The 22215-nt window shown below is 38.6% G+C and overlaps 1 protein-coding gene across 2 annotated transcripts in view; it reads right to left on the bottom strand.

Moving 5' to 3' along the window:
* Positions 1 to 8025: 8025 nt before the first annotated feature.
* The window catches only part of XKR4 (XK related 4), a 221281-nt gene continuing 207091 nt past the window's right edge, over positions 8026 to 22215 (bottom strand). Inside the window, exons 3-4 of one of the 2 annotated variants that reach the window (XR_012054144.1) lie at positions 19259 to 21405; positions 8026 to 18651 (exon numbers count right to left, since the gene is read on the bottom strand). Coding sequence is in view for 1 of the 2 variants with exons in the window: in XM_002196888.6 (XP_002196924.3) it covers positions 20459 to 21405 (947 nt within the window). In the remaining variant the exon portion in view is untranslated. Of the gene's footprint in view, positions 21406 to 22215 lie in introns of both variants that reach the window. The other variant, XM_002196888.6, reaches the window with a different exon arrangement.

The following is a 22215-nucleotide window of genomic DNA, read 5'->3' as shown; positions in this document are numbered from 1 at the left end:
TGGGAAGCAAGACATGTACCTTGGGTGTGATCATGGCAGCAAATCTTGTGCTCACAGCACTTGACAAGAACCTGATTTAAAATAAATGATCTGGTTGCTGAAAGACATGGTAAGTGTGAGCATCAATATTTTTTGTGTAGCTTCTTGTGGATGAGAAATCCTCCTGCCTTGGATGAAGCCTAGCAATGGAGAGCAGCCCCTGAAGCCCACACCAGGCACAGCCCGCTGTGCTAGGTGGCAGCAAAGGCAGGGAAAGCCACCCTCCCAGTCAGCCTGGCTCTGTATCCTCTGGGGCTTTTTGTCAGCAAACTGAGCTCTCTTGCTGTTGGAACAGAGTGCACGTGAGCACCTGAGAATAACTCTAATTTAAAATAGTTTAAAAATGCATTATTTTGTGGAAAACACACTGCAGAGAGTAGTGAACTTCAAATTTGCTTAGCCCAAATCCATGCCTGAGGGTAGGGTTCCAGCCCATCTTCACATCAAATTCACCTGAGGTTCTGTGCTTGACCATGGGTCTGAAATACTCCCACAGCAAAAGTACTGTACGTCAGTACTTACTTTTCTGCTTTCCAGCTTTGTTTTGAAATCCCTAAACAAATGCTTCTTATACCTGTGCAACATTCAGGAGGAAAATAAAAACCTTCTAATCTCTAATCTACCTTCCCAAGTTTCCATTTGCTATAGTCGGAAGACTGCTCCGTCCTATGCACACAGATCTCTATGTACATTGTTAGCACAGTATTAAGCTCAACCTCTTACTAACTCCCAAACTAAGTAAAGTAGGAGAAAAACCCTGCTTGAATAATTTTGCCAAGACACCTGGGACTTTTATTACCAAATCCCTGTATTTTTTCAGATTTTCTTTTTTTTCCCCCTGAAACTATAGACATGTCAATTCTTTTAAGGCAGGACAGACAAGAACTTCTATGAATAAGCACTTTTCAAGCCACTTGAAATTTTTTCTCCCCTTCTGTTGTAAAGAATCTAATTAAACTGTCTACTACCTTTGTTCAGCCTAAAAAGAAGCTGCTCTGATTCTTTCATGTAGGTTTTCATCAAAAGTCCCCTGAAGAAAGCTTTTTCCCTAGAGGTAAATAATTTGCATAAAACCATGCAAAATAAATCCCTTTTACCCCAAGCTAACTAGACCCCACTGTGGCAGCAGCCCACCCAGTTAATGTGTCCTGTGCAGCCTACATTCGGGGACAGAAGTAGGAAACCATGCTAGGGGAAAAAATATTTTAAGCTATGCTTTTATTACTTGTCTACTAGTTTTGGAGACTTTGGTGGGGATTCAGAGTGTTACAGGGACTGAGGATTTAGGACTCATCCTAAACAGTCCCAGTAGTGCTGCTGGGCTGCACTTCTTTCATCATGCTTTTCCAAGTTAAAATAACAAACTACTCCCTTCAAATCCTTAGCCACACAACAGACACACATGAGAAGCAAACTCTCTGGGAATCTATCAGTCACATATCATTCCTGATGGCAAATTCACTTACCAAAAATATATACACATTTATCCTTTTGTCTCTTTAAAATCATGAATTACCTAATTGTTTTGTAGGTTATTTTCCCCTCATCTCCCTTTCTTGATCACCTGAGAAAGGCTAAGAAGCAGTGTCTAAGAAGGAGTGGGAGTATGGCTGTGGGACAGAAAGGCTGAGGGATCTGGGAGCTTGTCTTTCTTGCACAAACTTTGGCTGCTGCTTGATGTGGCATTGCACACACAAGTGTGGCAATGAATTCCAATCAGGATTTTGGAGATGTTGCCAAAGACAGCAACAACTTGTGTAATCATTTTAATAGATTTAAGCAGTTACCCAGGAGGCAGAGGTAGAACAATCTGCATCTTCCCTCGGTGTTTTCCCAGTTATTGGGGTCAAGACAAGACTGGGTTGAAGCTCAGCTCTCTGTTCTCCACTATTCAATGAGTATCAATGTGATACTCATTTCATGGGTCTGAAGGGGGTGTAAAAACAACAAAGCACCTTCTTCTGTCTCCTGTGACTGGCGCCCTTGTCAGGTGACAGAAGAATCCTGGGTTTCTTCTGGCCTGTTCACTGGGTGAGGGCAGCTGTTTTGGAGATATTCTTTCAAAACAGCACAAAGAGCCCCATCCATGATGGCAAGAGCATCCTCTTGTCCTGCTCTGGGCAAGATGCCTGCTGGGGTATCTCATGACTTCCTGGGTGTCTCTGCTGGGACAACCACCTGTAAGGTTGTCCAAGTTCCAGGTAAAGTCTTCTCCCAGTCCCAGGGGTAACCTGGGAGCCGCTTGCATAACTCTCACTTTCAGGGATGGGAGCTCCTGTGGTAATACTGCCTAGAAACATAAAATGATTACTGGTGGAGATCTCTAGAGACATCTGCTCCAAACCATTGTCCAAGCTGGACTAACTTTTACCTTCTTTGCTAATAATTTCAGAAAGGCTATCACCCTTTTTCTGATCCGCTAAGATAAAAAAAAGTTTTAGAAAGGACTCAAGAGACAGGGTAAAATGACCACAGTGTACTTTATTTAATGATTTTGGTACCTTGTGTTGCAATAAAATAAAAAAAAATCTACAAAATCCAAATATATAAAATTTTCAAGTTTCCCTTTTAAGTTTTACAAGAAAAATCAAGTTGTAACCAAGGAAATTTGTTAGTATGAAGCACTACTTTCAACTTCATTTCATCACAAATTGCAACTTACTTAACAGACCAAAATAACTATGGTACTGCAGCACATCAATTACTTCACACACTGTGTTCTTTACTATAGCACATGTAACCTCCACCACAGGAGGCAGCGGTCTCTAGCCAATAAAGACACTCTTCACAATCTGAGCTCTAAAGGAATGTTTGTATACATGGATTCAGAATATATATATTTACAGGAAGATTTCTTTTTATTTTTCTTTTTTTTTAATAACTATCTTGATTCTTCATTTCAAATAAAATACCAAATACATTTTTACAATGTTTACAAGTCAAAGCACAAAGTTCTGCAATGATTATCATTCACCTATAGTCACTGTGCTTGTACTGGGGCGGGGGGGAGGGGGCATCTACACTGTTCCATAAACACAAATGTGATCTTCCATCACTTTATTTCCGCAGTGGTGACTAAGGAGTATAAGCACAGTAACAATTCTTTTAGCACAATCAGTGTATAATGCAACAGTTTACAACAGACAACTGAGAAACTATTGGTCCACTCTGTTCAATTTGCTGTTTATCTGCCAACTGTTATGTTAGTCTTTGTCACATAAATTGTGTACAAGAGAAGAATTAAAGAACATAACTTGAATAGGAAAGAGCATACATTTTTAAGGCAAATTAATAAGCAGCTTATGATGGTTTTTTGTTAAACTATACCCCAACACAACCTAAAAATAAAATGTATGTTCTGCAACTGTCAATAATTATGACTTCTTAAACTGATCTCCTCTATAAATTGATCAACATGGCTTTGAACCTGGTTATTCAAAATGGAACTAATTCCTCCCCCCAAATCCCCAAATATAGAAAGTGCATGACTTCATATGCGCCAAAACAAAACAAAAGGCAGCTGAGGTAGTTAGATGTAAAAGGTATTTATGAAAAATAACTGGAAAACTAAAACAAGGACATATACAGTAAAAGCCCACTCACTTGGAATTAATTTTATATCAGACAACAACTTAAAGCAGGAAAATTTATGACTTCTGAAAAAAAAAGTAGTAATAACATACGAATGAAAACAGAATATACTATTGGAATTTTAATTTCAAGTATTTGAGTGTATTTGCATGTGCATTTTTTTACAGGCTTTGTTTAGTGTTAGGAAGTCATTTACTTTTTATCAGGCATCATATGAGATCTGGTTGATCTCTGGGAATGAAGCTCCTGGAAGGTAGAAATATACTGTGAGTGCCTGAAGGTATGTCAGCCACCGCGTGTGCCTGGAAGCATCACCATCTCACCTCGGGTGAACTTCTACACACCCATTCTCTACTGAGCTCACCTGAGAGTGACAGGGCCAGGGGTCCTGTGCCTGTGCCTCCTGGGGACTGATTGGACAGATGTCCTGGGAGCCTGCCTGGGATGTACACACCTGCCTGGATCCATGTGGGATGTGCCGATGTGGTGGGGATCCCACACAAGACGTTCCTGCAGAGCTGGTGTGTAACCCGGGCAGTGCCCCTGTGCACCAAAGAGAGGATCAGCTTCCACTTTGGAGCTCCCTCATTGGCCTCGCCCAGCACCATTCCATTTCAGCTCTCACGGGCACCTTTGCTCATCTGGAGAGGGGGCAGTGTTACCACTCCAGGAGACAGGACAGTCTCCAAGAAAGGGTTTGCTTCAGTCCACTGAGGATGAATTGGGATTTTGGCTCACATCATGGTCCCAGGGCCCCACCAACAGCCCCTGGCACAGAGGCAGATCCAGCTTTCCCTTCCATTCCTGTCTAGAAAGATAAGCATACAGATTTCTTTACCAAAATGCCCGAATAGAGTGCACAGGTGCATGGAAAGTCTTCAAGCTCCGGGAATAAAATTCACAAAAAATCCCGCCTACTTGTAGGAGACAGGTCAATTTGGAGATGTGTTCCTGTCTTCAGTAACAGCAACTTAAAACTGAAATCACATTAAAACATGCGGTGCGCCAGCTCTTCTGAGCCCTACTGTTAGACCCCTGTGCTCATGGCCACAACATGGGTGTGTGCAATTTACTATCATGAATGCTGCACCTGGCTTGAGAACCATCACAGCAGTGAGCAGCACAAACTGAAATAGTTCTGATGTGAGTGGTTTTCCTTTATTTTTTAATTGGCCTGTGAAAAAGTAGGATGCGTCCTTCCGAACTGTGAGCATATGCCATTTCGTATTCTTATTTTCTATTAAACGAGAAAATCCTGAAGCCCTTTATTTCCCCCCACTTTTTTCCCTTTAATTTTATCCTTCTAAGCTCACTGTTTTGGAAATATAACTTTCAAAAGTGATGTGTGATTTTGGCTAACTGAATCTCTGGCAACCCAAAATGAGGAGTTGCTAATGTTCACAGAGTGCTGAATTTATGTACTATGGTGGCAGACACGGTAAAGGCTAATTACTTTTGGACTTCCTGCACATCATTGCCTTTTAATTTTTTCTGTTAGAACTAGATGGAAAATTAAAAGACTGGACTGTGAGATTTCTTGAAGTGGCATTATATTACAGATTTCCTCAAAATTTTTGTCAGAAATTGCTGCTCTCTTGCTCAGATTTTGTAATCATGAGAGGGAGTTTCTCAGAGAAGTCAAGTTTTTATATTTTTAGGTAAACCTAAGCAGAAAAAGATGCTCTGATTTTAAAGAGGGGAGAAATATTTTTTGGGTCTGATTTCATAAAACACAAAGATGCTAAAAGGCACACTTCTGCAATGGATGCAAAAATCATTTTTCAGCATGTGAAACAACAGAAAAGACAATCCTCTACAGTGCAGGGAATCCAACTTGATGTTTCAGTGTGTTAGTATTGTGAGTACTTGACATATGACGACATTCTCTACACTGTGTCATAACTATCATTTGCCACATTTCCTTTCAAAATACAAATATTTCCTCATCTCAGTACTCACAACCAACACTTGCCCCAAGAAGAAGCAGTCCTCCCTTCCCATCAGCAATTCAGTTGTGTCACTGGTAGCCATTGGAGAAACTGGAAGAGGATTACCTGCCCTGCCTCATCCCTATTCTTGCGCCATTGAGCTGCCTCTGTCCAACTGTTTTATGACCCAGCAGTAAAGAATGTGATGAAATTTGTCAGGATACAAATGCTAGGTCCATTTTCAGGGATTTTAGTCGTGAAGAATGACAGGCAAGCATAATGGAGGGCTAGATAGAAGGCTGGGTAGAAAAACAGGAGTCTTGCGTCAGCTTAGGGAAAAATTTCACTTCCCAAGTTTTTCCCTGGAATCCAGTGACTTGGGCTTTCTACAAAAAGAGATATATTTGTCTTGAAACTGAAATTGAAATATATAGCTCAAGTGACAGTTTTTATTTAATAGAAAATATTAAAATATAATTAATATATTCACAAGCTTTCTGAAAATTTAAATAGATATTTTCATTTAGCCTGGAATCCAGTGAGGTATCTTGGCCTCATCCAGTGACTAACAGAATTGGAAGACCTAGAAATGCTTTAGTATTATTTCCAGTAGACTTTATTTTAATATAAAGACTGATATTTCTTCCTAAGACATTTTCAAAAACTTAGCCAGAGCAGTATTGGGTGCAGAAAGACTGAAAACTTCACTTGACAGTAATGTTCTAGTGCACTGTAAACTAGCTACTGAAGAGATTCCTTAAAAAATAAATTTTACTTAGACTGGTGCTGCAAAATTTAAAAGCAAAATGCCCATGTGCTTTCTCGTGGGGCTTATTGGACTCCACTAAAGTCAAAAGAAAGTAATTCATTTTCTGTGGTGGATCATCAGGGAAGCCCTTTATGTTTATAAGCTCCCTGTAATCAAAGCAAATCCCAGTATAATAAATGTTCTGGATAGAGCATTGGTGTAAGTGTGACTTACTGATATGTGCACCAGGCAAAGTTTCTCCATTTGTCTTCTAAGAATATATTTTTGTTGGCTTTGGTTTTTTTTTTTTTTCCTTAGCAAAAAAATCATTGAAGATGATTTTGTCAGCACAACTGTTGTCAAGTCTGTCTTTTACAATCATTTACCTCATCTGAAATTGCTTTGGAAGGCTCCTTTGTTTTACTAATAGCCTAGAAACACTTCAGTACATTTCCCCAAACCAAATCAAATCCAGCAGTCAACCTGAAAACAGACTTGGAGTTCTGCATATTAAGAAATGGAAGGTGGAAGAACACACAAATTAGTTAGGCTTATATTAATATAAATTTTGCTGTAACGAATGGAGAATATGCTCTTTAAATTAATATATGTTGTAGGAAACCATTTGCAATATTCAATGTGAATTAAATGACTTGCTCCTTGCACATTGCAAATATCAAGAGAACAATGAATGCTGAGGAGGAACAATTAAAAGTTGGGGAATCCTTTCCTTTCCTTTCCTTTCCTTTCCTTTCCTTTCCTTTCCTTTCCTTTCCTTTCCTTTCCTTTCCTTTCCTTTCCTTTCCTTTCCTTTCCTTTCCTTTCCTTTCCTTTCCTTTCCTTTCCTTTCCTTTCCTTTCCTTTCCTTTCCTTTCCTTTCCTTTCCTTTCCTTTCCTTTCCTTTCCTTTCCTTTCCTTTCCTTTCCTTTCCTTTCCTTTCCTTTCCTTTCCTTTCCTTTCCTTTCCTTTCCTTTCCTTTCCTTTCCTTTCCTTTCCTTTCCTTTCCTTTCCTTTCCTTTCCTTTCCTTTCCTTTCCTTTCCTTTCCTTTCCTTTCCTTTCCTTTCCTTTCCTTTCCTTTCCTTTCCTTTCCTTTCCTTTCCTTTCCTTTCCTTTCCTTTCCTTTCCTTTCCTTTCCTTTCCTTTCCTTTCCTTTCCTTTCCTTTCCTTTCCTTTCCTTTCCTTTCCTTTCCTTTCCTTTCCTTTCCTTTCCTTTCCTTTCCTTTCCTTTCCTTTCCTTTCCTTTCCTTTCCTTTCCTTTCCTTTCCTTTCCTTTCCTTTCCTTTCCTTTCCTTTCCTTTCCTTTCCTTTCCTTTCCTTTCCTTTCCTTTCCTTTCCTTTCCTTTCCTTTCCTTTCCTTTCCTTTCCTTTCCTTTCCTTTCCTTTCCTTTCCTTTCCTTTCCTTTCCTTTCCTTTCCTTTCCTTTCCTTTCCTTTCCTTTCCTTTCCTTTCCTTTCCTTTCCTTTCCTTTCCTTTCCTTTCCTTTCCTTTCCTTTCCTTTCCTTTCCTTTCCTTTCCTTTCCTTTCCTTTCCTTTCCTTTCCTTTCCTTTCCTTTCCTTTCCTTTCCTTTCCTTTCCTTTCCTTTCCTTTCCTTTCCTTTCCTTTCCTTTCCTTTCCTTTCCTTTCCTTTCCTTTCCTTTCCTTTCCTTTCCTTTCCTTTCCTTTCCTTTCCTTTCCTTTCCTTTCCTTTCCTTTCCTTTCCTTTCCTTCTTTCCCTTTGTTTTTTGCTTTTTGCTTTTTGTTTTTAATACAAGAAGATTACGGAGGCTGCACAAAGTTTGAAAGGATAGCTGTACCCTGGAAAATTGCTATAAAACCAATATGATAATGAACAATGTTTATTGCATCCCAGAGAGTGCCATTTCCCCTGTACTCAGCTTACAGTGAGAAGATGAATCTCCCATTTGCCAATGCCACAGGTCAAATCCAGAAGCCAAAGTGGGTTTTGCTTGGCTCTGCAGCACGTGAAATAACAGTTGTTAAGTTAACATTTGATTAAAGAGGCAGGTGAGCAAGGGAAGAACAACAGAGGTGGCTGCCCCTGTTGAGATTTTCTTATACGCAGAATAGCACCTGCAGGAACATACAGTGATTCTCATTTGTTAGAATAAATATTACCTTGTTAATAATACAGAACTCAGAGAAGAGACAGTAAAATATCTGTCCCCTCAAGCAGAACAAATTACACAGGGGACAGTTTCTGCCCTTGAGAATCAATAGGAATTGATTTAAAGGAACTGCAGTCCTGGTAAAGAAGAACTGCACTGGAATAGCAGATCCTTGTTTGCTAATTTAACATGATCCCTATTATGGGCTGTTCTGTGAGTCAGAAATTACCTCAGAAACAAAAGATACCGATTTTTAGGTTGCTATGGGCACATACCAAGGCTTTGGAATGATGAAGTAAAACAAGCTGACCTGAAGTAAAATCAAGATATGACAGCTGTCTTTAATAAAATTTCTGCTTTGCAATTGAGAAAATTACTTCAGTGTTTGCATTTTAAACTGTTTTTCATCTTAATTATAGAAGTTACCCCATAGCCAGGTGTTATGCAGAGGAATTTTTGAGTTTTGTACTATGACATGAGAAAAGGAAGTTTCTTAGATAACCTGAGCATTACCTTTTCTCATTGGTGAGGTTTTCATATGAGACTCATACATGCAAGAAAAAAATGGAAGCAAGGAAAAACATCAGAACAGTATCTAATAAACTTTGCCAACTTTTCTGAGTAAATCTTTGAATAAAACAGATTTATTGTAATATCCTACACTTACAGATCATGCATGAGGTTGCAGATAACTCCACAGTGTTTTCTACTTAAATCAGGATGAGATGGTTTCTGCTACTAAACAAGCAAGAATTTATGATAACATCTAATATAACTGGAAGTCTTTCAGCAGTAATTTCCGTGAGGAGCTGAGTGACAGAATACCTGAGCGTGAACATATGCTATGAAGGCTCACCTACTCTAAAGCTTCAGGGCTCTTTCCTAATTATAAGGCTTCTGCCATATCTACTGATCTCCATTTTCCCCATTTTTTTTCCTGCCCTAAACATTTACACTGTCCCATGTGTGTGTTGCTCAGCTGTGCATGAAGAAGTGGATGTGAGGACTGTTAGCAATAAAGGAACATGCACCTGCAAATCCACTATCTGCTCATGGACATACTGTGGGAGAAATTGAGAGCATGAGAAAATGCACAACCAGTCGAGCAACACCAAGCCTATAATACTTCATATACAGAAAATACCATGTCTTGAGCCTGTTCTAAACATTATATTTCTTGTGGAAGCCATCTGAGATTTATCCTCCAAAAAGAAGGTAATTAGGTTTTTTACCCATAATCTATTATAAAGATCTATCATTTCTAAATCTAATGATCACTGGCATACTGCCACACAAAATCTTCGTCTCCCAGGCCTTAGTTTGAGACACTTTTGTATCTTATTGCTAATAAACAGCTCTGTCAAGAGCAACAAAGTTATATATAAGAAGTATCTTTCACTGTCTCCTGGTGTGTTTCAGTTAGTTTGTAACACATAAAGAATTTTCTCAGTCAATGTCTTTCCCCGAGGAGATCGTAATTGCACTATAAATAGTATTTTGGCATCAAGGTTTGTTGGTTTGAGTTTTGGGTGGTTTTTTTTTGTTTGTTTTTGTTTTGTTTTTTTTTTTTTTTTTTTTTTTTTTGCTGTTAAAAGACGCTGTTCCTCCTTTTATCCACTGAAACAGCAGGGGCAGCTTTTCCACAGTGTTTCACAAATATCTCTTAATCTTGACCAGGGGAATCATCCTTTTGCTTTCATGTCTTTTTGATGTTTGGCCTCCCTGCTAAGGTCACTTGGGGAGACGCTTCCACAATAACATGTGTGCCCTGTGCAGCCTGACTGGAGGGGTCTGTGCCTTCATCCCGCCTGAAAATTCTGTATCAGGAGGGTCCCAAGCCAGAGCCCTTGCTGAGTCTCATGTTGCCATAATTGTCTTCCTACAAGTACAAGAGTTAAATATTAAACCACCCACTCATTCTTGCCGATTTTTATAAAACTGTAAGTGTACTAAGCTACACTGTTTCTGATGATGAAAAAAAATTAAGTGCTTTGCTAATCACAAGCCTTCCATTATTCAGATGCCTCTGTAAGCAGCATTGTTTATTTTTTTAACCTTCTGCTTCATGTCAAAGTAGCTAAAATCCAGCTGTGTGTTAAAAGCAGTGAAAATCAGTATTTTCTTCATTCATTCACTCAGTTCTTACTGCTGTTGCTAAAGGAAGTATGTTTTTTGCTACAGTAATTTCTCCAGGATAAAGAGTTGGACAATCAGTACAGCCATCTCAAAAATGAAATTATACTGCTGCTGGATAGAATGGCTTTTTGCTGATAAGATGTATCAATGAGCAGAAGGAAATTTGGCCAGTTTCACATTGATGGTAAATAAAGCTGTCTCAACCCTATGAATCCTCTTTAAAATACAACTCCTTGCATATATGAAATGAATCAAATAGATGTTTCACAAGATTAATGATGAAATCTTAGCTAGGATGACTTATTAATGTTGCATTTCTTCTAGATCTCTCTTTCCAATGTGGGGACCTCACTGAACACAGCTAACAATGTTTTTTTTTTTCATTCTGAACTGATTAATGTTTGCTCATAGGACCTTGATTACTGTATTACAAGCCACACATTTGCAAGATTAAAAATGTCTGTTGAATTAATTAGCTGTAAATCAACCTAGGTGCAGCTCAACAAGTTCTAAGCAGTTCCAATAAAATGAAAAAGAAGGAATCAATAGCAACCACAAATACATGGCAATATGTTGGCACTTTGTGACTATAAATAGTGGCAGCTGCCCTCTCTGCTGACAAAGGAAGATTTTTCATTGTCCATATAGTGCTATCTATAGGCTAAATCCTGTCCAGATTGGTGTGGCAGTCTCACCGATAGCTTAAGTGTTCTCAGTGAAATATGTCCCATGGGCCAGTCCAATAACCCAGGGAGAACTGGAGCTGGAAACAAGCTGCCTGCACTTTGAGCCAGAGTGGACACCACAGTGCAGGTGCCGGGGGTGATCCCAGCACATGTGGATGCTGGCTGACAGGAGGACAATATGTGTCCCAAAGCAGAAATTCAGGGAATGACGCTCAAAGTCATTAGTGACTACTTTTGAACTCTTCCTCTGTAGTTACTGCCACTATCTTACCCACTCATGACAATTTCAGATCTCTATGACCATATAACAGGTCTCCCCAGAAACGTACTTGTTTTTTCAAACATTGTCCTTAATGGTGAATAGTGACACAGGTCAGGAACTCTAGACATATATCTGAACTTCAGAGAAGCAAGTGCCTTCACTGGCTAGTAGTCTTTTCCTCAGCTGCATAAAATTTAAAATGAATTCTCATCAAATATTTTCTGGGAAACAGTCTGGGATTGACACATAATAAAGCAGAACATATTGAAAAAGCATCAGGAGTTAGAATTTCAGAAATAGTTACTGCATATGCATGATACATTTAAACTGAGTATCATTTCCAAATGCATGCATTTGAAATTTATCTTCGGTATATAATCTGTGCAAGAGCAAGTCTTTCCTTCCAACAGCTTGCATCAGGAAATTGCATGCGTTGGATAACAAACCCAATTAGCATTCTTCAGTCAAAATGCAAGTAAACCATCCTAATTATTGCATGTTATTTCCTTCATAAGCTACTGACAATGATAACTGATGGTGAAACAAATACAACCAACATTACATTACATGAAACAAAAGTTTAATTGATCCCTTTGCCATTTTTCTATATGATTGTTTTCTTCCTTAAGTAAATGTGATAAATCCTTTTTTATTTTACACAATTATCCCTGCTCGAGTCTTTTACCAAAATATTTAAGATATGAAGTACAGCATTAGACGTATTTTCTCCATAACTTTTTCTTAAAGTGCTGGCACACTAAATCACAAGGCTGTTTCCAATAATGACTAGAATGTATTTTCCAATAATATATTTTTTTATTTTACAGTTCCCACTTGCTTTCCTTGATGAAACTGCTCCTGATTTTTTGTTTTTGTTTTTGTTTTTGTTTTTGTTTTAGGCTTAAGATTTAAATGAACTGTATGATTGAATCCTAATAGAATCTCAGGACTCACTGTCATGTGTATACAGACACACACACACACACACACACACACACACACACACACACACACACACACACACACATATAATGCATTTGAAATTGTAAATTTGCTCCCAAGCATGTGATAAGGTCCTACTATTTTTACTATGATAAAACCAAACACTTTCACATAGAATATTCATTATAGTGTGGTGTGGACACTGAATGTCTTGCATTCACCACAACCTGGGCAATTTGCACACAGCTATGGTCCAGAGAAACCAAGTCTGCTCCATATGCTTTGCTAGATAGCACAGATCCTGTTTGCCTTTTGCTTAGCCCAAACTGATCTTTGTTTGGCAAAGTAGCTGGAATCTCAAAGTGAAACTTGGGTTCAGGGAGCTACAGATAAGCTACAAGTGCAGCTCTGGTGTCCATACAAAATCTGTCTGAGCTCCAAGGAAAAACCATGTGAACTTGCCCAGAACAGCACACAGTGCATTAATAGACCTGGTTCAAGGCAGCATGTAAAGAGATTCAGGCTTTTTCACAGTGCTAACCATGTTCATACAGCTTTTGGTCAGGTTGGAAGGTGAGCAAAGTGATTTTTGCTTCTGCCCCAGATGTTTCCTGCAGACATTACTCTGGCTGCGTGTAGGCAATGGCGCTGAATGTGCTCAGCAATTTCAGTGTCCTCAACACTAAAGAGACTGAACATGTCAAAATACTAGACGTATGTCTACACTGCACATGTCTACATTTGTATGTTCACATTTACATTTTCCATAAAGAGGAAGAACAGCTCAAAATATGAGGCAGAGAGCATTGCCCTTCTCCTCACCAGCATGCAGCCCTATATCCTTCCCCTGAGAGATAGCAGCTAAAGATATGAATCATTGCTAGATGAAGAGATCACTGAATCTGGCTCTCCACTTGGTCTCTGCTCACCACCAATTTACTGCTGGAAAAGCCCTCAAGAGTATTTCAGTGCAAAGCTCCATCTGATAGCACCACAGAGGACCCAGTTATTTCAGGTGAAATGGACAGGAGAATGCCTGCTCAGAAGATCCTGACAGGTTTAGGTGGGAGATAACAGCTGACCTAACTTTGTGCTGTGAAGACCAAGCCCAGGAGGCAAATCTTCGGTCCTTGAATATCTGGCATTGAAAATGTTCAGGAGCTCCTAGTTAATGCAGTTTGGAGGAATAGTATGAGCCTGAGACCCCTGACGTGCCTGTGCCAGCCTCTGCACCTGTGCTGCAATGTGCCCGGTATCTGCTCCCAAGTGTTGTGGCTTTCATTCAGTCCATGCACGTGGCTTTACTCTCTTTTGTGAGCTCTTTGGTGCATGAGGTGGGGAAGAGAGTGCTGGACTATGACCAGGCCTTGCTTGAGCACACTTGTAGCACAAAAATGCAGTCTATGCCTTGCCTTGGCATTGTGTTGTGTCTTTGCAGGCTCTTCTAGACATTCAACCAGCAGCATTTTTACCTTGAAGAAATCACTGATCTGTGAAATTCTGTTTTGCAGTAACATTACATGCTAAGTGCTAAGTGGACACACCTATTTAATACTAAAAAAATGCTTTTGTGAGGTTTAGTTCAGTGGAAAAAACTACCCCAAACTCAATGCTTTGTTAAAAGGATGTGGACTTTCCTATAGGAGAACGGATTTTGAGTGGAAAAGCTGCTAGCATTCCTAGAGCTGCAGCATGCCAGAAGCAATTGTTTCCAGAGTTATCTGAAGTAAGAAGCTGAAACCTACAGATAAAGAAAACTTACAGAAATCATAACATTCTTTCTATGAGTGTTGAATTTTGTTACATTGACAAATCTGTTACATTTTAAAATTTATTCCAACCATTCCTTGAAAGGAGATTTTTGGTTACACTTTGAAGTTTCTTGGCTGATTTTATTTTACGCCACCTTGCATATAGAAGTTGAGATTTGATCTTTCTATTAGTTGGTCACTTATAATTTCTTTAAATCTCTCTCAATGAATATAACAATTATATGTATAAGACTGTTGTGATTATACACAAGCTTCTGTCTGTCTTCTCTGGCTCATGCAAATCACCCCCAAGTGTGCTGAAGAGGACCTTTTGTCCTGAATCTTGCATATCTGTTGTCTTTGCCCTAGGATTTAGAGTAGGCACAGGGTTTACTAATGGGTATATAAGATCCTCTGTGTCAGAATTAAACGCAAAGCATTTAGAGAAAAATGTAAGTACAGGAGCCAAGCTTACGCAGTTAGAAAAGGTTCCTTTTAATGAATGTACTGGCCAGGAATTGGCTTTTGTAAGAATCACTGGAAATGACTGGTTTCAGAGACGTTTTTCAAAGTCTTCTTAAAAGGATCACAAAACAGTAACTCAGTCAAAGCGGGAATAATCTTGAATGTTTGAACTAAAAAGGAAGGAGTAAGAAATCTTTGATTCATGCTGAGTCAGCACTAAGTTTAGCGTATGTATTTCAGGCTGAGCCAAGTGCCATGCAGGCTTTTTGGCATTAAGCAAATCTCCAGCTGACTTCAGTTTGGAGTGAAGAGGTGAAGACTTCCACTACCATGGTCTAAATTCCTGTAGTTCACTCTAGGCCAGGGCCTGATTTAGTATATTCATACCAGTGAAGTAAATCTCACCAAGGTCCTGAACTGAGGTCACTGAGGTAAAATAAATGGTGCCAGGAGACTCCTCATGTATTAAAGCAGCTTTGTAAATGATGTCTTCGTAGTGGCACCATTCCCCTAACTTTGCATGAACAAGGCCTGGTAATATCATCCCTGTCTCTCCTGTAATGAAGTCTGCTCCTACCAGATGTGAGAAATCATCTCAGACGCAGATCACTCAGCTATTTGCAGCCAAGTGAAAATGATGGCAGAAAGTGTTTTAAAAAATAACTACAGGGGAAATACAGTAATTTGTTGTGTCATTTTTTTTTTTTATTCCCAGATTTAAAAGAATCTGTTCTCATTTTGTATTTTATCTCTTTTACCAGAATAAAGAGGAATGGATTCATTGCTATAATGAAAAGACATAGTCCTATAAACAGTCAAGTGAGGATCTTATAACTTAATGTCTCTGGTACACAAATGGCTGTTTGCCACTTACTCGATTTGGCTTTCTGCTGAGAGTGTGAGCTCTATGTGAGCTAGTATAATTGCTACAAGTAGTGAAATTAAATGGCTTATTGTGTATTTAGATAATTCTTCCTATGCCCTGTGTTGTTACATTGCAGAATTAGTAATTGCAGTGTTGGGCTTGTAGATCTATGGACAAGAGTTGTGATTAATTTCATCACACACATCTTGTAAAGGTTTAGCTTACACAGGCTTGTTTAGATGGATGGACAGATGCAATTTGCTCTGCTTCCCACCATGCACAGATGTAAGAGAGGCAGCTGTAGGACCCCAGGAAATCTGCTGAAGTCTTTTCCTTGGCATTGTGCAGGCAGTGCAGGGGGTACAGAGTAAATCACAGCATCTCAGTCACTCTGGATTGCACAGCTTCAGGCAGGGAGCAAAGAAAGGGCAGTGGCTTTGGAAGCTGAATCACTGGCAGAGCCAAATAAAACTCAGTACAGTGCCACTTTTAAGGCTCCTTAGGAATGATACGATCAAATCACAAGCACTTCAAACTTGTTTAATTTGTGTTGTAAAAAGCCCAACAGTCCAGTTGTGAATATTTTGCTGGCCAATAAAAAGTAAATGAACATATTGCATGATTGGGAGTCCCTTTCCAAATAAAGCAGCACTTCTACTTTTAGTACCACTTATGAATTGCTCTTTTGGGGACATAATGATGTATTGGAAAGACCATTGTATGTTTTAAACTAATACAGGTTTAATAGCTATTCTCCAGGTATTAAAAATTAAATTGCCAATAAATATGTAATTTTCCTTCTCTGATTAAAATCAGGCAGATTAGACCTAGCATTAAAATTTGGAAGGAAAATTTTGTCCAATTTTCTAAAAATTAGTTAATAGAAAATTCGTTGATTTGACAATGAGAATATTGTATATATGTCATCAAGTCCATATAACCCAAGCAAAGAAACATTGTTCTGTCACAAGGAGCATTTTTAAATTGACATAAACAAAATTGGAAATTAGTATTATCATTATTAAATATACATGGAAAGAAAGTATTGCACATATTTGTAAAGAACTTTTAAAAGAAAAATTATCCCATAACAGAATAAACAGCTTTTAAAATAAGTAAAAGTTTTCTCTTACATTTTCTTGCATGTTTTCAAAATGAACATGGGTATACATTACCTTTATTTAATTAGTGATAATAGGTGAATTGTCTTTTCTGCAACAGACAAATCCACAGCTCTCAAAATTTTAGGACCAAGTTTTTAACCAGATAAATTACCATTAAGTCTGCTGCTAAGTGTGATTGGCTCATTAGAACAATGCTCCTGTAAGTCTTATTTCTAGTAAATAGATGTGATTGCTTTTTTTTTGCCAGAATGTAAATATGAAAATATGATTTTTTAATATTCCTGTATTCTTATGTGAAATGTAAAAGGCTTGATGTTTTCATTATTTCAAAAGCAAAATTTCATGTTTTTTACAAGTCCTTTTTTTTTATTTTTATTTTTGCTATTGCTGTCTCAGTTGAACTTTATTGATTTTAGAACTGTCTGTGGCAAAAAGAAGAGTGCATATTGATTATTAACTGTCCATAAGGCCATAATGGAATTTCAACATGAACTATGTTTACTCTTGGCAATTTCTATAAAAAATTCTTACAGCTCTTAATGTGACAAATCACAGCAATGCAAATTAGGAAACTGTCTATGCAGTCATCAGAGTGTTTAGATTTCAGTCACTGCCCTGATCTCAGTGCAGGTAACACTGATGTTATGAATGTAATAGGGCAAGATTTTGGAGAGCAAATTTTGACTTAGTGTATAAGAACTTCTACCCCTGCCTCAAACCATTGTATTGATTTCTGAGGACAAGGTGTATATATGTAGTGCTGCATATATAAAAATATATATGCACAAACACATATATATGTCACTCTACAAACACATATATATGTCACTCTGAACTCACATCCTGCAGTAGTATGCTTAAGATAAACATTTTTGCAAACATTAGTTTAAAAAATTAAAAATGCTGTGAGATGAAGAAAATAAATTCTAGGCATGAAAAACCGCACAGATAAATAACACCTGTGTCCTTCCGTCTGAAACCAAATAAAAGCAAATCAAACAAATTAATCCCAAACCCTCTTCAGAAACCTTGCAGTGCAAGCTCTGGTGAAGACCTTAACCCTTTAAATTCCATATGAAGCAACTTTTCTTGAATTCTGTAAGCCTGGCCAAAGGGCTCCCAGCTCTGAGGAAGAGTGAGAGGATGAGAGGAACATCAGAAGAGGCAGAGCCTCGCTGACAGCAGCGATGCTGCCCCTCTCCCCAGGAGCTGCTGGTGAGAGTCTGAAGCTTGAGAAGGCTGCCCACTGTGCCTCACTCAGGCTTCAATTTCCGAGTTGCTAAAGCAGCAGCAAACACTTAAAACTGCCTCCAAAAGAAACCCTCACATCACTTACACTTGCTTTCTTTGTGAAGAAAAACAGCAATTCCCTCTTGTGAACAGGAATTGGATTCTGGAGTGAAGGGTCTATTGAATATGACAGGACAAAGGACTTGCTTCCAAGATCTTTTTTTAGCAGTTCTTGCAGTGGTATATTTTCTGAAAAACATGAGTGCTTTTCTCTGAATAATCAGCTGTATCTCCATGATGGAAAGGGTAATCACTTTGTAAAAACCTTCAGGTTTGAACTATCAAAGATTTGTTTTATTAAAAAAAAAAATTTGTAGAGGCAGTTGGCCATTGCTTGATTTGAAAATATCTAAGAAACCCCTGAAGCATAAATTTTTTCTGATCTGTGTAAAGTTCCCTCTGCTTTGCAGATTCCTGCACTTCCAAAGGTTTTTGTTTAGAGGAATTTGCCCCAGCAAAGAACAACAGGTATCGTATATTTCACTAATAATAAAAGCCAACATTAAAAATGGATAATTGAATGCATACAAATAAACATAGTCTGTGTAACCTTGGCCATTTCATAGTACAAATATTGGTAATAGGAAAGACAGAAATTTACCCAGCAGCATACACAGCAGTGACTACACTGGATATATCTGACAGTCCAACTATAAGGTCTTCTCCATCCTGACAATGCCATTTACAAGAGTAACTCTTCAGTTCTGCTTTGCTCTCCTAAAATGGATGGAAATAGTTACAGCAAATTATTTCTCATGGAATCACTTGGTGTTTTTACAAGCCACTTACATTTGAAGCAGGATCCACAGTTTATAGAGTATTCTAAAAGTACCCATGTAGGCTTTCATATGGCATTACACTGCAAAACAAATCCATAATGTGTGAAAACCAGGTTTATGTCAACCTGTAAAAGTCATTTGATAAAATTCATGGACCAATTCTTAAAATCTAAGCTATAAAGAGAATGAAATGTATTAAAAGATTTGAGGTTTATAAAAAGTAACCTTTCATACCATATTTTTACTTTACAAAAATATTGAAATAGTCCATGAGTTTTTCACTCTGCACCAGCTTTAAAAAAAATACTATCAAATTTTGACTTGCACCTTTAATGCATCTGAAAGCACCATCAGGGGATACTTTTAACATAAAGTATAACACCTTTAGCTAGATTTAGGGAGGTATTTAAAACCCAAAAGCTTGCATCAAAAGCACTCTGTTACAAGAGATTCTAATTTTTAGACATGTCTGGAAACCAGTCTTGAACAGGCAGAAGAGGCTCTTCCACATAACTTGTTTATATTATTATACTATACATACTTACTAAGAGGTGGCTGGAAGCCTTTAAAAGACATCACTTTCACCTTGAGTGGGAAAAATCAGAGCTGTCTCTACACACTGAGAGCTTGGTTGGTCTTTCCTGCTTCTTTTTCTGCTAGGGCTTGTGCCACTTGTTGTGTCCCTCAGGCAATATCAACCTTGCAGTTATGCAATATTTGGCACTAGAAGGGTATGGCATGTCAGTCTCTTGTCACACCTGCATACATTCACACACTGAATCATGCATTCTCAGTCCTGAAACGGAGAAGTTTCAGTGTGTTCAGCTCCTTGTGGTTTCTTCTGAAATATCTGAAAGGGGTCCTCCAAAAAGTTTAGAATATGAAAACTATACTTGTTCTTTTACATTTTTTTTTGCAAATTGAACACTGAATCATGATTATCATTTAATGAATATCACTACGTGCTAGAGCTCCTTATTTCTCCTCAAAACCAGAAGTGAGCTGCATAGATTTTCTGTTGAAAATAATATCAAGAAGGTAAATTGCATTTAAAAAAGACTTTGAAATTCCACAGAAAACAAACAGTTCTGGTAGAGTTAATTTTAATGACTTAGTTAATCAGAATTTAGTTTATTTTCCATTGACAGCCTTATAAACAGGATGATGTTTCTTTTTAATTAAGAACTATTTTGCAAACCTATTCTAACCGGAATGGTTGATTTATGGGAGTGTTGAAGACTACTAAGCTCCTGTTTTTTGCCCCAGAAAACATTTTTCCTAACAGCAACACTGTGTGCTACAGTTTGTTATTTTTGAAAAGGTGTTGGTTTTTTTTTGTTTTTGCCATTGATTATGGAAATATCAATTGTTCATTTCTAAAATAAAATGCACTACTGGCTGAAGCTGAAAGCTCTTGTCAGAGCCTTTCTATTGGTTTGATTGTAAGTACTGTGCAGTCAGAGTTTCATAGCAGTAAGGGGGGTGGGTGAGTTCCCCCCGCTGATGTAACTGATTTGTATGTGTGGGTCAGGGTGAGGGTTTTTTTGAGGCTTTCAGATGATGCTGCTGTATCAGTGTCCTGCAGACAGACTGCACACAGTGGATCAAATGATAATCATGATGATAGCCAGACTAAGAACACTATAGGCTGTTGCTCTACTTGTCGTATGCAGTCTAGCTGTTCCTACAGCCCTACTGTCAACCCTTCATTTGAACTGTAACGTTGGAGCCACTCCAAGCTTTGTTTACAATGTGGTTTCATATTCCAAGCGCTCCTGAATAAGGGCATCATCTTTATACTGTAGCCGTGGAGGAGCAGGGGAACATTCAAATGCTAAGATTGCCTTCCTCAGGCTCCTGTCCAACACGTGTCTCTCCCATGCTGGGTACCTGTTCCTGAACAGATCGATTTTAATGACAGACTCCTCAATCCTTGGTGGCCGGGAGGAAGGTGTGGATGGTGCAGTGGGTCTCACCTGAAACACAGGCACACACCCATCCCTCTCCGCAAACTTTTGATCCCGCTCGCTCGTGACGCTCCGGTTGTTGGAGATGGAGCGCAGTGTGCTCGTGGCCACTTCTGGGGGAAGGGTGAAGGCAGCGGCAGGGTCCTCACAAGCACAGCTTGGTGACTGCCCAAACCTTGGTCCATTGGGGTGAAAGAAGGCATAGTACATTAGCATAAAAACAATGCCTGTTAAAAAGCTGCTGAACACTACACACAGTGCTGGTATGGCAAATGCATCGGAGATTGGAGGGGCCTTGTACAGATACCAGAGAACACTCAAGGCGGTGTTTTCTAAGAGGATGACAAAATAGTAAATGAAAAGCCTACAGCGTGTCCTTCCTTCCTTGACATTGAACCAGCTGAAGATATAGATTATCCCAACAACCATGTCGAAAACTATCTCCTCCCACTTAGTGATGCAAAACTCTGTCTCGCAGTGAACGATCCAGAAGGTCATGATGCACCAGTGCAGCACGATGAAGATCCCAAAGTACAGCTGGAAAACCGAGGCAAAGAGAGCAAAAGTAATGACCCTTGCTGCAATCGTGAAGAAGTGCCAGCAAAACTGGATTATAACAGCCATGTAACTGATGGGTTTCTTGTCATCACGGGAGTCACGGAGGGCCTTTTGGTAGGAAGCCAAAGCCCAAGCCAGGGATACAAGGGATGCCGCAGCAGTAAGACCTAGAAGGAAACAGGAGATGTAGTTAAGGCATAATTAGTATGCCAGCACTTGGCTGAAAACAATGAGATCTTTGCTGCTTTACATATGTTCTCCACTACTGGCACAATAAAACCTCTTCTTTTTCCTTTAGCTCAGAAAAATGAACCTTTGCTGCTGAAATTTCATTGCCCAATGCTGGATACACAAAAATAAGAGCAGCTATTAAACCACACTCTGAACCTCGTCCCTAGCAATTACATATCTGAAACAAACTGATTAATTCATAACTTTGAGCAAGTCAGGAATAGGTGTCTCTGTCAGCTGTGTGATTTAAGAGGACTACTTTGGTTTAAGTTTTCAAGAAAGCATATGAATTTTCTGATTTTGATAAGTCATTAAAAAAGCCTAATATAAAGCAACCAAGTGTTTCTAACTAAAATGCCAGGAGCATCTACATATAAACTAAATCAACATCAATGTGAGCATAAATCTACATGTTCAAAATAAATTTATGTTACTCTTGTTATAATGAAATTTAAACTGAATGCATCACTCTTGCTGAGGGAAGAAAATGCCCATTTTGATATTTTCACTAGATTTAAGCAGAATTTTAGTAAGTAGAAAATATCAGAACTTATTTTCTTCCATCTGGAAATTAAATTAATTTTTAAAATGTTGGAATTCTTTAAATTAAATTCTTTGAATTAAAATAGTGAGTAAAGATGCTCCTAAAGTAGGGGGCTATATATTTTTATTTATATAGCCATTCTATCTCCAATATATCACAGAATTGCCTATTTACAAGGCTCTAAACTATAATATTTTAGTAA

The sequence above is a fragment of the Taeniopygia guttata genome, chromosome 2 (genome assembly GCF_048771995.1).
Source record: "Taeniopygia guttata chromosome 2, bTaeGut7.mat, whole genome shotgun sequence".
In the NCBI taxonomy this organism is placed as follows: domain Eukaryota; kingdom Metazoa; phylum Chordata; class Aves; order Passeriformes; family Estrildidae; genus Taeniopygia; species Taeniopygia guttata.
Note: the sequence above shows the minus strand (reverse complement) of the source record. Positions and strands in the feature narration are given on the sequence as shown.